General features: G+C 47.7%; 1 protein-coding gene across 1 annotated transcript; it reads left to right on the top strand.

Moving 5' to 3' along the window:
• Nucleotides 1–13,119: 13,119 nt before the first annotated feature.
• Nucleotides 13,120–14,838, top strand: LOC147987734 (E3 ubiquitin-protein ligase SINA-like 10). Its single transcript, XM_087542489.1, has 3 exons — nt 13,120–13,123; nt 14,080–14,216; nt 14,299–14,838. Exons 1-3 carry the CDS (start codon nt 13,120–13,122, stop codon nt 14,836–14,838), a joined length of 681 nt encoding a protein of 226 aa, XP_087398615.1.
• The last annotated feature ends 1,325 nt before the right edge of the window (nt 14,839–16,163 follow it).

The following is a 16,163-nucleotide window of genomic DNA, read 5'->3' as shown; positions in this document are numbered from 1 at the left end:
GAAACGGGATCTTGTTCATCGAGAGGGGTCTGGCGTACCACAAAACAGAGGAAACGGACCTCCTACGGTCGAAACGGGGGTCCTGTTGATCGGGAGAGGTGTGGCGTACCGCAAAATGGAGGAAACGGGCTTGTCTTGGAGCGCTACGGTCGAAACGGGGGTCCTGTTGATCGGGAGGGGTGTGGCGTACCGCAAAACGGACGAAACAGACTTGTGTTGGAGCGCTACGATCGAAACGGGGGTCCTGTTCATTGGGAGGGGTGTGGCGTACCGCAAAACGGGACTCCACAGGATACTGTTCATCTCCACCGTCGACCCCCTCCAGCCTCCACGAGCTACTGTTCATCCACCATCAACCTCCTCCAGCCTCCACCTGCGACTGTTCATCCACGGGCTCCTGTTCATCCAGCCTCCACCGCGCGCTACTCCACCGGCTACTGTTCAACCAGCCATCTCCACGGGCTCCTGTTCAACCGCCCCTCCACGGGCTACTGTTCATCCTGCCCTCCACCATCTACTATTCATCCAGCCCTCCATGGGGTGGTCCTGTTCATCCAGCCCTCCACGGGGTCCTGTTCATCCAGCCCCAACCGGCTCGATCGATCGGGGTCCTGTTCATCCAGCCCCAACCGGCTCGATCGATCGGGGTCCTGTTCATCCACCCCCACCGGGAACTGTTCATCCACCCCCCCCCCCCCCGCAACGCTCACTATTCATCCCATCGATCGGCTTCAGTTAGCAGCAGTAGCGAAGGAATCGCTCGATTGGGTTCAGTTAACAGCCATCGATCGATCGCTCGGGTTAAGTAACTCGTAGCCTGCAGTGCAATCGCTCGGGTTCAGTTAGAGCCCAACGCCTCGCTCGGGTTCAGTTAGAGCCAACGGCTCGCACACACGCGCGTATGTGTACGAGAGAAACGCGCATCGCTCGGCCCCCGACCTCCCACCGTAACCGGGAACTCCCCGAAATCCCCCCCCTCGCTTCTACCACGGCTTTTTCCGTCATGGACGGCCCAAAGAATGTCATGCAGCTGCGTCTCCGGCTTGCCCAGGACGAAAAGCCCATTTTCTGTCATGATTTTTTGTCATAGAAGTAGGAGCCCACCACATCTATGATGATACCGGGTTTTGTCACAATTATCGTCACAGAAGTGTCATATGTATGACAGAAAAAAATTTGTTCGGCCCAAAATGTCACGAATGTGTCTTTCTTTTGTAGTGTAAGGAGGAACTTTCCTTGCGTGCGACCATGGACCTCGTGGGTCCCAGCCGTTAGGCTCTCCACGTACAGTCCTCTTCCGATGACTCTCGTATGTTGACCATGCCGCGCCGAGCGCACCGAGGCGGTGGACGACGGTGAGGCCCCAGACTGGAACGACCCGGAGATGGGGAAGACGCGGCAGTGGAGTCACAGACGGAGAGGAGTGGGAAACTTGACTGGTTCAGGTGCGGGGTGGGCCTACACTCGGCAGAGAATAACAGGAGGTGCGGAGTGGAGGGATGGCTTGGACGTCAGCGGGGTAGCGTTTCGCTGAGGAGCGCAAAACAACTCCGCTGGACGCCGAAGGCTGGAGCAGGCGGTTCCGGCAGTGCTGGGGGAAGAAGACGAGAGATTGAAGAAAAATGCCGGCCGTTGGATGTAAATCCAACGCCTTCTTAGGCTTCGACCTATTGGCCCACATGCCAGCCAGTCCATTTGTTTTTTTAGTCCATTTGGTGGGCTGGGTGAAACAATGATTTAGCATCTATGCAGCCTGTTTAAATCCCATTAGCATTTTTCTCAAAATCCGCAGACTTGCTGGGCTGGGTGAAAATATCATGTTGGGCTAGACGGAGAAATGTTATAAAAACATAAACACATGATTGCACGTCAGTAAAATCTTTGCAAGCTTATGTACGCAATCACTAGGAGTTAACTTGCCAAGTTATATATAAACAATTATTATTATTATTTTGTAAGAACTTTCAACTTAAGAAATAAAATATCATTTTAATTTGATGAGTCAATAGTACGTGGGGTATTATTAATTTTTAGGCTAGACGTGGGACAGTTGAGTTGGTTCTAGGGGAAAGTACTGGGAGAAAACTCAGTTTACATCGAAAAAGAAAGTGGGAGAAAATTCAGAGACCTGCTGGGTCCACCTGAGGAGGGGAATATATTGGGACGAAGGAGATTCAAAGCACGGCAGCCGAGTGAACTAGTTTTTTTTATGGACAAGTGAACTAGTTTACATACATAAGCAAATAGCCACTAAAAAAAGCAATCAGGTTAATGGGTTCTTAAAAGAAATATTTCGGACAAAACAGATAATTACGACACATAGGCTAATGCATGAAACACTCAGATGATAAAGGTGCTTATAAACAGATAAAGTACAACATCTAGACCTTCCTGGCACGCTTGATCATGACGCTGCGGCTGTCCGTGTACTTGTCGGTTACGGGAAGCAGACACGCCCTCATGTCCAAGATCTGCTTGTACATGCCGTAGCATGCGTATGCGTCCTTGGCCGCATAGGTTATGTAGGCTAGATTCAGAGGTACCTCCCACGTGTTCAGGTCGTCTTCTTTCATGTTGGCATATCAGGGGTCGATGATGGTCTCAGCGAGGCAACCACGGAGTCCTTCTCCTGCCCGTTGCTGATGATCTTGTATTGCTTCTAGATGTCGACAAGCTTGTTGCACCAGATGGCCGAATCGTTGCGTTCTTCCTTCTCTCCACCGTAGCGAAGGTGCAGTCGGCGCTGCCGATGAAACGGGCGAATGCTCCAGAACCTGGTGCAGCCATAAGACTGAAGCGAGGCAGAGCTTCACCGAGTCCGTATCGTTGGTGTACATCACATTCAATTTGGTGCAGCCATAGGAATGAACGGTGAACTCAAAGGGGAACTCCTTGCTGAAGTCCATATCCAGCAGGCTCACCCCTCGGATCGCCATTGGAGTCTCTTCGAGTGAACGAGTGTGTAGGCGGCGACAGCAGTTCGTTTTTCAGCTCTTGGGGAACTGGATTCAACAGTAAGCTGAGTGTGTACAGGCGACAACAGTTACTACCCCTCCCTCGTCCGCTGCATGCCCGGCAAAAGATGCACCCTCGGCCACACGTCGGTTCACGAGCGGGTCTGTATTGGTACTGTAATAACAGGCACTACTAGGAAAAGGCCTACTAATGGCGCACCGGTTTTGCCTACTAATGGCGCACCACCGATGCGCCATTAGTACCACGCCACTAGTATTTATTACTAATGGCGCACCGATGGTGCGCCATTAGTATCTGGTATACTAATGGCGCAGCAGGCAGTGCGCCATTAGTATAGGCCACGGTGCGCCATTAGTATAGGCCACTGGTGCGCCATTAGTATTTTTGAATTTTGAAGGCGGGAAAATAGTAGTGGCGCACCATCTAACCCCCACCGTGCGCCATTGCTATTTTTTAAATTTTGAATCTGGATCTAGATCGTGATTTTTTGCCCATTTTTTGCTCGTTTTTTGGCACGACATTATTTCAAATTTTGTTCCTGTTTTTGGATCTTGTACGTTCTTTTCCGTGTTCTTTTACCGGAGAGGAGTTCGCCGGAGAGGAGTTCGCCAGAGAGGAGGAGGTCACCGGAGAGGCGCTCGCCTACATCGCCGGAGAGGAGGAGGAGGAGGTCGCCGGAGAGGAGTTCACTGGAGCATCGGAGAGGAGGAAGGAGAAACCATGAGGGGATGGGAGGAGAGGAGGGAGGAGGAGCTCACCGGAGAGGAGGGAGGAGGAGCTCACCGGAGAGGAGGGAGAAGAAACCGTGAGGGGAGGGGAGGGGAGGAGAGGAGAGGAGAGGAGGGAGGAGGAGGTCGCCGGAGAGGAGGAGGAGGTCGCCGGAGAGGAGGAGGGTAGTATGGTGGAGGAGAGAAGGGAAGATGGAGTTGAGGAGAGGAGGAGATGGAGTGTAGGAGAGGTGGAATGAAGAGATAAGGAGGAGAGGACCACGGCCAGCCATATATACGGCATAGTAATGGCGCACCGCGGGCAGGTGCGCCATTACTAACTTTTTTTTATTTTTTTATTTTTTTTGAATTTTGAAGGCGGGAAGATACTAATGGCGTGCCATGGGCAGGTGCGCCATTAGTAACTTTTTTTATTTTTTTGACTTATTTTGAATTTTGAAGGCGGGAAGATAGTAATGGCGCACCATGGGTAGGTGCGCCATTAGTAAGTTTGAATTTTTTGAATTTTTTTGCCTCTCCAGATCTTAAAAGCCCCGTATCTTTTTTTCTGTTAGGTTTTTGAGGATTTTGACCCCGTTAAATTCGGATGTAACTTTTCGAGTAGATGATTTTTCATATAAAAAACTTTTTCATCCGAGTTAGTATGCAAAAGTTATGCCCATTTTTACAAATTCTCGAGAGATTTTGCAAATGAAGTCGAAATTCATATTTGCAAATTTTCCCAACAACTAGACCACATATCACATGGGAAACTTACTCTCTTTTATTTTTTTGACATTTTCATCATTTTCTTTTATTTATTTTTAAACTGAAAAGGCGATCCACAGGGGGGTGCATTCAGTGGAAGTGGTGGCCAAGTTACTAACTAGTAATGGCGCACCACTCCCACGGTGCGCCATTAGTAGTTTTGAAAAAAAAATTAAAAAAAAAATAAAAAAAATTCTTACTAATGGCGCACCGTGGATGTGGTGCGCCATTACTAGTTCAACTAGTAATGGCGCACCACTCCCACGGTGCGCCATTAGTAGTTTTGAAAAAAAAATTAAATTGTTTTTTACTAATGGCGCACCCGCAGATGTGGTGCGCCATTAGTATTTGGACACTAATGGCATACCAACACATGGTGCGCCATTAGTATATAGTAATGGCGCACCACATGTCTGGTGCGCCATTAGTGTCAATTCCATCTATAGCCCTTTTCCTAGTAGTGAGGAGTTAGTGGTCACTTTACTTAAATTTAATTAGCTTTAATAGAAATTTATACTTAAAACAAGCAATGCATTCGCTCATTCTATCAGTGCCACGGGATCAACATGCACAACAATTAGAATTATTATTCTCAGGACGCACACGATCAGCACATTTGTCGCACTTTCACAAAGATAATACTACCAAGTTTGAACTGTTTGTTATGGTTGTTGTCCTCTGCATCATCATGCCGTGTTTCCCAGCTTGCAAGATTCAGAACCAACAAATAAGATCCAAATAATAAGTACAACAAAGATGCCTACACATCTCATTGATTCCCAGCTTGCAAGATTCAGAACCAACAAATAAGATCCAAATAATAAGTACAACAAAGATGCCTACACATCTCATTGATTCCCAGCTTGCAATATTCAGAACCAACAAATAAGATTCAAATAATAAGTACAACAAAGATGCCTACACATCTCACTGATTCCCAGCTTGCAAGATTCAGAACCAACCCATTAGATCCTTTTGATAAAGTGAATATCGGGATTAAATCCATCTTGGCTAGCCATGTCATACAATCGAAGAACTTGGCGAATGCTCTTGACCGTCACAACATCTGTAGTTGAGTATTCCTATTTGCACAGCATGTTTGCACAGCACAAACAAGGAGACAGTAGAGCATGATTTCGCTTTAATAACGGCCTCCTTGAACTCAACCTCCAGCTCTACTTGGATGAGGTCTGCCTGGAGTTCCATGATTCAATTCATGCGCCTTTTTCTGCAGTTCACCAGAAATGAAGCAAAGATTGCATCATTCAGCTAGCAAGAAGTACTTACTCTTGTGAGTTGGCAGGTTCTTCTTTAGTAGTTGCACTAAAATTGAGGAACATTAAGGTTAGCTGTCCGGCTCATGTAAGGTGCAACTATAATTTTCTTATCCTTTTGTGCAGTTCCACTAAAATAAAGTGCCATTGTGGTGACAGTGACAGCTCCATCTTGCAAAGGCTAATAAAATGTTGCACGAGATTACCAGCAGAACTTGACGGAGATTTTGGAAACTCCAGTCACCATTTTGTGCAGTTCCACCAAAATTGATAGATGTTGCCCATGTGACATTTTAGTTGAACTGCACGAGACACTCATTCCAAAAAAAGTGTTTTGTGCAGTTCACCAAAAGGTCACAATAGCAACAAGGTGGAATGGATATCCCTATCTGCACAAAAAGATAGAAAGTAAACAGTTGCTGGTCAATAAGAATATACGAAACATATACAAAATGAAAAGAAGCATCTTAATTATGTTCATGGCAATCACGCAAGGATAGTAGAAATTCTAAAACGTCAGCAATGCTTCATGTTACAAGAAGCATTACGATCAACAATGAAATTCCTCAAATATGGGATAACTTTAATGGTGGCATTGCTTGTTTACTAGACACAGTAAATCAACAGCAGCTAAAGAGTTAGTTTAGGGGCATGGGATCGTGGGGACACCAGGACACTCAGCAGCGTAAAGGAGCAACTTACTTATCATACTGGGAAAACAGCAGGAGTGCCATTTGTAACACAGTTTAATTGCATCTTATCACTGGAGGCATTAGATTAACAATAACACTGGTTAGACATGTCCCTAAGGTAACAGTGTGATCGCTTCATTTTACATGCACCCTTACATTAACAACAGCAAAAGGTTGGTATAAGGACATGTGACAGTGGACGCATCAGCACAATGTACCTACAAGGAGGCATAAAGTGGTGATGCCGAGTTTGTTCATGCTATGTGAGGGCAGCAAACCTAATCCTGGAGACCTTGTACTATCTGAGGGCAGCAAATCTAATCCTGGAGACCTTTTACTATGTGAGGGCAGCAAATGTAATCCTGGAGACCTTTTACTATGTGAGGGCAGCAAATCTAATCCTGGAGACCTTTTACTATGTGAGGGCAGCAAATCTAATCCTGGAGACCTTTTACTATGTGGGGGCAGCAAATCTAATCCTGAGACCTTTTACTATGTGAGGGCAGCAAATCTAATCCTGAGACCTTTTACTATGTGAGGGTAGCAAATCTAATTCTGGAGACCTTTTACTATGTGATGGCAGCAAATCTAATCCTGGACATACTCTGTTGACTTGTCCACCAGCCGCCACTTTCTATCATTTTTTCAACCAATAATAGATCTATTCCTTATCCACTTTGTACTGCGTTTTCCCATTATTTCCCTTTTCAACCAAGAGACCGGTTGGGTATCCGGTCTCTACTACTTTCACCATATTATTTCCTCTTTGAATCAAGTCCTAGATTCATGCTACAACTTTCCCCCCTTTCTTCGTTGTTTAAACAAAGCCTTAGATTCGAATGCATGAAGTAGCTTTACCTCTAATAATACTAAAAATTTAGGTGGCTTTGGAAGAGCTGATGGGAGTAGAAAAAGATGCACATGCAGACACATGGGGAGCTGGGGCAGTAGAGCAAGGCCGGTTTCAAAGAACTTATACCTGAGGGTCGCCGGGATGTCGGCGGCGGCAGGTCGGATCTGCGGACAATACGGCAGGGAGGAAGAAGGGTCGGAGGACCTCCCGAGCCGGCGCTGTGTCGGAGAGAACGGCACGGGCAGAGGATCGGGCCCCTCCGGCGGCTGTGGGTTTCCTCCCTCGGCGGCGATGACCGCGTGAACGATGCACCTTTTAGTCCTCTACACACACCGGCCGAAGGGATCCGGCCGGATCTGTGACCAGCGGTGAGCAGAGAGAAAATGTCGCTACCGCTGTCTTGTTTATATCTGGAGAGGATGAGAGAATGAAGAGAGCAACCCTAGTAAAGCAAGCGCTCGGGGCCCTGCGTCCATATATAGTGGAGTGATTATCTTTTTTGTCTCCACAACAAGCGTTTCAATTTGTGTACGTGGCATTAAAGAAAAGAAACTCTCCATTTAAGGTGACTACTATACGACTCCTACTTACTACTAGTAGTACTACAGTATTGTTCACTTGTGCTCCCCGCCCCTCCATTCATTGAACAACCCCACGGGTGAGTAAACATACAGTAAGTACTGTATTTATATAGAACGAACAAGCTCGAACTATTTTCGCGTAGTTAAAAGTTGAGGGCGGGGCTTTTCTCGGGTAGTACGCGTGGCAGTTTTCGGGTAGGTGGTTTGACAGAGAGGCGAGGAGGGTGAGCGAGTGGTGTTGTGCGATTTGACGACGCGTTACTGCTGGAAAGACTTGTGATATGACCACTCACTATAGTCATGAATTACTGGCGCTCCGACCGGGGTGATGCCCCCCTTCCGTTCCGTGCTCTAATCTGGTGCATGACACATCGACCCGGATGCTGGCTCTCCCACATGTCGGAGTAGTAAGAAGGAGCAAAGAATGATGCGGTATATACTAGTACTATACTACTCCCTCCGTTCCTAAATATAAGTCTTTGGAGAGATTTCACTATGGACCACATACGGAGAAAAATGAGTGAATCTACACATAAAATGCATCTATATACATCCGTATGTGGTCCATAGTGAAATATCTACGAAGACTTATATTTAGGAACGGAGGGAGTACTACTCAGGTCAGAGGAGTGCGAACCACGGCAGCCTAGTGAACCAGCAGTGCGAACCACGGTAGCCCAGTGAACCAGCAGTAGAAAACAATATGGTGATATGGCCATAAAAAACAATGTGCTACGGTCCACACTGTAGCATGTACAGTAACACTCCTGTTTGTTTGGATCCCTGAGTTAGAGCTAGTTTGGGTTGAAATAGCCTCAAATTATCGAAACAAGAGGGGTTAGTTTGAGCTAGTTTGCTCTAACCCAGCTAAAAAACTAGCCCGGTGCAGAGGTTCTAATTGGGTTAGTTATCCTCGGGCCCACTAAAAGAGAACTAAAAAAATCTCCCCTGCCCGCACCAGATCGCTCCCCCCTCTCGCACGACTGCTCTCTATTCCCCATAGGGCCGTTCGCCCTCTCTCTCCTCCAGCCGCCCTCTCCTTCCGTCCTCCGCCGCCCTACTCCGGCCGCCCTCTCCCTCCGGCCTTCGAAGGTCGCCCCGCTCCCCCTTCACCAGTCGTTTTTCTCCCTCTGTCATGCGCGGCGGTGGTGCATCTACCAGGGAGGTCGCGAGAGGGGTGAGTTTGTTCGTTCCTTCTCTGTCTCACGGACATATCATTGAGCTTGCTTGCTCTAGCGCTAATTCTGATTTGGAAAAGTAGATCCTGATCAAACTTGGTATAGATTTGTGGTGCACGCATGGAATTGTTTGATGCTGCTTGAGGAGGTAATAAATCTTTCTAGAGGCCCAAAGATTCAGGTCACCTTTCTAGGTATTTCAATTTCAGGCTTGCATTATTTCCAGAGGCCCAAAGATTCAGTTCACCTTTCTAGGTATTTCACTTTCAGGCTTGCATTATTTCTAGAGGCCCAAAGATTCAGTTCACCTTTCTAGGTATTTCAGTTTCAGGCTTGCATTATTTCTAGAGTCCCAAAGATTCAGTTCACCTTTCTAGGTATTTTAGTTACAGGCTTGCATTATTTCTAGAGGCCCAAAGATTAAGTTCCCAGTCGGCGTCAAGCGGCCCTGCTACCCATGCAGGTGTCGACCTCACTCGCAAGGGCCGGCGTCAGAGGGGTTCCCGGGGCTTGGGCTCTACAGAGCATTCCTCCAGAGCGACGATGGCGAGCTCCTCCCTCGGTGCGTCAGGGGCTCCGGGCTCCCTCCCTATCGTGAATGACTTCCGTGATGAGTTAGCTCATTCTTTGTTTCATGAAGTGTTTTTTTATTTTGTGAAGCTTGATTGACGACTTGTATGTTTAAGTGGGATATCTCATTTGTATTGACAAAGTAAAAATTATCATGTTTTGCATGCTTGATTTGTATAGATGGTTCGTTTATGTCAATTGTGAGCGGGAGGAGGCCACAGAAGAGCCGGCCACACCAAGAGGGTGCTTGGATCCAAGCGACTTATTTTAGTCTGACTAAAAATAGTCTCTTTAAGAGGCTAAAGTTCCAAGCACCCCTGACTAAAGAGGGGCTAAAACTAGTCTTCAGACTAAAAAATTTTAGTTAGGGGTACCCCTACTAAAATGTGGATTAGTCCTCTCTCTCCTCATTTAACTCCTCTCCGTTAACACAGGTGAGTTCTGGATTGGAGGGTTTGGAGGATAATAAATGCTCATTAACTTGATTTTAGTCTCTTTAGTATTTGGATCCAAGCATGGGTGAGGCTAGCAAGTTTTAGTCCCACTACTTTTAGTCATGGAACTAAAACGTATCCAAGCACCCTCTTAGTTTTATTTGAGGGGTGGGTTGTGCTGGACACCATTATTGTGACTAGCCTTTTTAATAGTACTATATGCATAATTTGGCGACGAGCGCTCTCTATATGTACCACCTTTTTAAATTTCAAGTTTTGCTCCATGGCGCAATCCATCGATACTACTGCTGTACAAAAGTATACATTTTCTAAAAGGCTAGAGGGCGGGGCAGTCTAGCTTGGTCGGTTTCACGAGAGGCGAGGGCAGGAAATAGGGTCCAAAGTAGTCAAATGATTGATTTTATTGTTTTTTTGACAGAAAGACTGTAAGGGAACCCCCTACAGTATAATTGGTGCAACAAACCCAAAGTGCAAGTACCATGCCTTGAACCTGGGTGGGTGGGAAGGCATCAGCCCCTTCCTACCACTAGGCTATGCCTTAGTCTGCGATTGAGTTTATTGTCAATCTAACCCTGCCATCCATACACCTCTTTGGTTTAGAGTTAGTTCAGGGTTAGAGTCTAACTCTAACCTCTAACTGAGTTAGAGTTCTCCTCGTCTCGGTTCATCGCCATCATACTTTCCCAATTCCTGTGTTTTCAGTATCCTGCGAATCAAAGAGGCCCTTTTTGCGGGAAAAATCAAAGAGGCCCTTAGACTGGTTTCGGTCCGGTCATTTTTTTATTAACGTGTTATGTCCAAATTTTAATGAACGCGCTCCGGTTTCCATGAAAATAATCCGGTTTCATGTAGTAATTCATTCATTTATTTATTCTTCTGCGGGGGGTTTGCATGTAATTTGTGAGGTCTGAAATGTAAAGTACCCCGGCATATGCTCCTAGTCGTGCATGCACTACGACCCAGATGCTCTATGTCCCACATGTCGGTGAATGGGAGCACGTGGAAATAGCCTAGGAGTACATACAGGAGGATAAATGCGTGAAATAATATGTACTGTGAAGCGTAGCCGCAGTTCGAAAAGGAGACCTAAAGTGATCACAGCTATAGGTCGCATGCACCCAACTAGCGGTACTAGACATACGACTAATTTTTCCCTAAAAAAAGAGGCACGAGTGCTCAGTACTCCTATTCTATAAACATGAGTCCCATCTGACAACAGCGTCTGTGCTACAGCTAGCTCTCCTCCCTCATTTCTCTCTTCTAAGTCTAAACTCGGCCGACGCCCGGTGGGCGGGGTGGGTTTGCTCAACTGCGGCCCCACCTCACGGTGAAAACGTTATGACTGGAATAAAAATGCCATATACTCCCTCCGTTCATAAATATAAGCCTTTTTAGATACTATTTCAAATGGAATACAGCATACAGATGTATGTAGACATAGTTTAGAGTGTGGATTCACTCATTTTGCTCCGTATGTAGTAGTCACTTGCTGGAATCTTTAGAAAGACTTATATTTCAGAACAGAGGGAGTACTATACTAATAAAACATTAAGGCCACGAGGCGATGCAGAGCTGGTTACAGGAGGCAAGAAGAAGAGATGCATCCATCAACGATGTCCACCTCCTCGACTCAGGGCGCCGGCCCACCGAACGGCGCCTAAGTAGCAGCGGCTTTCGTGGCCAGGTCGACGTGCTTCTGAACAATGGCGTCCAAAGATTCCAGCCGCTGGAATAAGGCCAACGTCTTTCTGTCCTCGCTTGCCTTGTAGTGGCCTATGTAGACGATTTCCTCCTATACGTGGATGTGCAGGTCGACGGTTTCTTACATGGCGAGGCACTGCGCGGCGAGCGCGGCCTTGAGGTGCAAATTCTTCGTCGCGACCTCCAGCACCTGCAGGGCCACCAGGGCTTGAAAGAGTTCGTCACCATGGAGGCCGATGAGGGTGGCAGGCAATGAGGAGCCTGGGCGCGCGGGCTGGAGCAGTACGGCAAGGTCGTCCGCGCGCTTCTTGACGGCGGTGAACTTGCGGATGGAGTTGACCATCATGTCGTCCATGCGAGAGGCGAAGCTGGCATTGGCGAGGGCTACGATGCCTGCGGTCGCCAGCACCGTCTGGAAACGCTGCGTGGTGCGGGGCTGCAGGCCGGCGCCTTGGATGATTTGGCACAGCCGACTGCCGCTCGCGTCCCTCGCCTCCATAGGTGCTTGTGGCTTCTGGTCACTTGGTCTTGGATTGGAGTGAGCAGTGTTGCACAGAGACTTGGGAGTAGATGGATTGGAGTGGTGGGGCGCCTTTACTATATGAGAGCTCAAACTCTGTTGCATTCACATCGTGCTGGCTCTATTCTGCTTCTCCAATTAATTCCCTCTGCATGTAATTGAGGATGCATCATTGACCGTTCAACGTCTCAGGAACCGCTACCCTCTCCCTCCTTGGCATTCAAGCACCTATGGACCCGTCGACGACGAGGTGCCTATGGTGACTTCGTAAATTTCAAGATGATAGTGTCGTGCGTGTGTGCGTTCATAGGGGTGAGTGTATGCGCGTGTATATGAGCGCTTGCATCTGTACTGTGTAAAAAGCGTAAATGCGTGTCAAAAAGAGACTAGTCAGTATACTCAATATTGTGCACCTCGGAGAGGAAAACGATAGAACTAGTACGTATTTATTTACGGAGCAGATTCACTCATTTTGCTCCATATGTACTCCGTCTCGGTGTAGTCTAGTCACTTGTTGAAATCTCTAGAAGGGCAAATACTCATTTCTGGTTTACAGGGCTATACTAGCAAGTAGTTGTACGTACTAGTACAATAGTGGGCTCACATAGCAATTTTGTCTCATACAAGAGCCTGGCTATATGCGTGCTCCAATGTTCGCAACTGCAACGTTCGGTTTGCGCTTGGCTCTTCGCCTCTTCGAGAAGACGAACAATGATGTTACTACTGCTGCTTCTACAGTGTCGAATCCACTGCTGCATGTCCGTCCACCGCGAGCGGGATGGATAGCTTGTTGTAGAAGTACTACTAAGCAAAAGCCTGTCCTCGTTTGCGAGCAACCGCGCGCATGGGTGAGGGAGAAGGCGTGTAGTAAAATCAAGCTTCTCCTCGTTGTACGAGTTGACGCGACACATCATAGCACTGGCCCCACATGCTGCCTCTAAACTTGGCTGAAAGACCCGCAGTGTACAATATATTTGCTGCAACCTCTAACATTTACCCACCACAAATTAAAATATATGTGGCCGTATGCATCGTTCTGATGCAGAGGCCGGGGAGTCCTCCCTTTTCAAAAAAAAAACAAATTAAAATATACATTCCTGTCTTGACCAGATGAGCGTGCAAACTACAATCACCAGGGTGTCACATAGGGCCAGAAGACTATTTTAAATTTTTTTTAAAAACTTCGAGACAGCCACATAGCATGGAGCCGACCCCAAGAATTTTAAGCTTACAGGCACGGTACACGCTATCCTAGACTAATCTACACATGAAACTGCCACACGAGCGTCTGGGCTGCGCTTGGCTCTTTGCCTCTTCGGGAAGTCGAACAATGATGGAGTACTACTGCACTGGAGGAGTACTACAGTACGCTTCTGGCCATCTCACACCGATTGAACTGCTGCATGTCCACCGCGTGCGGGAGGGAGAGCGTGTAGCGAAAGCTTCTCCTAGTCTTGCCAGCCACCACGCTCATGGGCGAGGGAGGGACGCTCCTGCCTTTGCGTGTATGATAGGTGGGACCGACAGGTGTGTGGCCAACCTGTCATACAGCCAAAGGCAGGTGCAGTTAAGTCCGTGACGGAGAGGATAATCAAACTTCTCGTTGATGTACGAGTTGATGCGACACATCAAAACACTGCACTCGATATATTTCAATAATTTGCGTTTACCGATGCATTAATTACAATGCATGCATGCATGCCGTGACTCTCCTTTTGATACTTGCATGTGTTGATTTAATGCACCTTGAAGTAGTATAAAATATGTGACGGTAAAGCTTTGTAATACCCCGTCCCAAGTCGAGAGATGGTTGTGCACGAGGAGGGCGAGATCATGCAGACCGAACAGGACCCGACGATGGAGCTCTCTAGGGTCTCGATGGACCTCACCGTGCTCCACTGCCCCTTGTGCCTCCGCCCCCTGACGCCTCCAATGTATGAGGTTCAAATACACCTCGTCCGTTTGGCTGATTGAGCAAGGTGCAGGTTTCTTGATTGATGTGCTGTTCGATTGATTTCTGTAGTGCAGGGGAGGGCACCTGGCCTGCGCTGACTGCCGCGTCGAGCGCCTCGGGAACCAGCGGCAGTGCCAGAAGTGCGAGCGCGGCTGTGGCTTCGACGTGCGGAACACGGCGGTGGACTCCGTCCTTTCGTCGGTGAGGGTGGAGTGCCCGCACGAAGGCTGTGGGCTCTACGTCACTTACCACAAGCTCGCCGATCACCAGAGCGTGTGTCTGCTCACGCCCTACAAATGCCCCGTGCCCGTCTGCGGCTACGAAGGCCCGCTGCCGGTGCTCTACCACCACATCAGCACCGCGCATCCCATGCCCGTGCACAGGATCCAGTACAGCAAGGTGCTCCAGCTGCAAGTGCCACTGTCGGAGCCACGGCTCTTGTTGTTCGCGGAGGAGGACCGCCGCGCGTTTTTCTTGGTCAGCGGCATGCTCGACATCGGTGCGCCTATCGCCGTGTCGGTCGTCTGCATCAGAGCGGGGGCGTCCCCACTACGCACTACGTGGCCAAACTGTGGGCGAACAGCCTGCCGGGGGAGCCCAAAGGCATGACCGACGCCGTCAAGGTGGAAATGGAGGTGACAAGCAGCAAGGATCCCGGCGACGTCGACGTGCAGGAGCTGACCTTCTTGACAGTTCCGCCCAAGCTGCTGGCCGGGGCTAAGCTTGTGTCCCTCCACATTCAGATTGACAAGCTCACGTCCTAAATGTTTCTACAGTGCCTTCTGTTTATCTTAGTAATATGCTAATATAGGGATTACCTTGGTCTACTTTAGCTTAAGAAATGGTGGGTTTTCGTGGCGGTGCAGCAATTACTTCGACATCAGATCAGTAATTACCCTCCGTTCCACAATACATGCCTTACATTTGTCAAAATATAGATGTATCTAGACATGTTTTAGTATATAGGTACATCCATGATAGAGCCAATCGGATGGTTGAGAACACTACAATTCGTAGCTACAGATGCGTGTGTGACTCCCAGATGCAGAGGCCGGGGGTCATCATCCTCCTTTTCGAGAAAAAACAGACGCGTGTGTGAGAGGACGAGTGCGTGTGTGCACCTCTTCTCTTCCTGTATAACGTACTACTAAACTCAGAGTAAAAGTTTTTGTGGGTGGCACGATGGTGCGTGCAAGAAGTCCCGAGAGATAGGTTTAATGCGTCTGGAAAAAAAGACTAGCCTAGAGCTCGCCACGCGGCTATTCCTGTCGAAAGCCCCATTAACCGTAAGATATGTATACGACCGTGCCAGTTATTGCACGTACACAGTAGTACTACCTCCTTTCCGGTTTATAGGGCTTAATTCAAAAATCTCACCAACCAAGATGGTGAGTGGTGGAATTTTTTTGTAGTTTGCAAAAGCACCTAATTAATGCTCTTGTTTTTCTCAAAAAATTATGTTTATCAATGCATTAATTGCAATGCATGCATGCATAAAGTACATGCATTGGTCAATTTTCTCTTAATACTTGCATGCAATGATTTAATGCACCTTGGAATCTGAACATGTGTTGGGGAACAACCAAATTGAGCCTTATAAAATGAAAAAACTAAAATTTTGAGATAAGCCGTAGAAAACTGGAAAGGAGGGAGTAGAAAAAGAAGTACTCCATCCGGGAATAGTGTTGCACTTCGAAACTAGAACCGTCAATAAATTTTGAGCTTGCGTCTCGTCACATTCCAAATTACTCCACGCTATATTGAACTGCAAACCTGTTCACACCGATCACAACCTAAACGGTTTTCCACTTAGGAGCGTATTAGTACCACGCTATATTGAATTGCAAACCTGTTCACACCGATCACAACCTAAACGGTTTCCCACTTAGGAGCGTATTAGTACTCGGTTATAAATAGTAGTATGCCAAGATGAC

This window comes from Triticum urartu, chromosome 2A, assembly GCF_056163025.1.
Source record: "Triticum urartu cultivar PI428250 chromosome 2A, HENAU_Tu73, whole genome shotgun sequence".
NCBI lineage: Eukaryota > Viridiplantae > Streptophyta > Magnoliopsida > Poales > Poaceae > Triticum > Triticum urartu.
The sequence above is the reverse complement of the archived record's forward strand: the minus strand, read 5'-3'. Positions and strand labels throughout refer to the sequence as shown.

What these genes read in the sequence shown, in the direction of transcription:
- LOC147987734 (XM_087542489.1), top strand. An exon ending in TGACGCCTCCAATGTATGAG is followed by an intron (nt 14,217 to 14,298) that starts GTTCAAATACAC and finishes TGATTTCTGTAG; the next exon opens with TGCAGGGGAGGGCACCTGGC.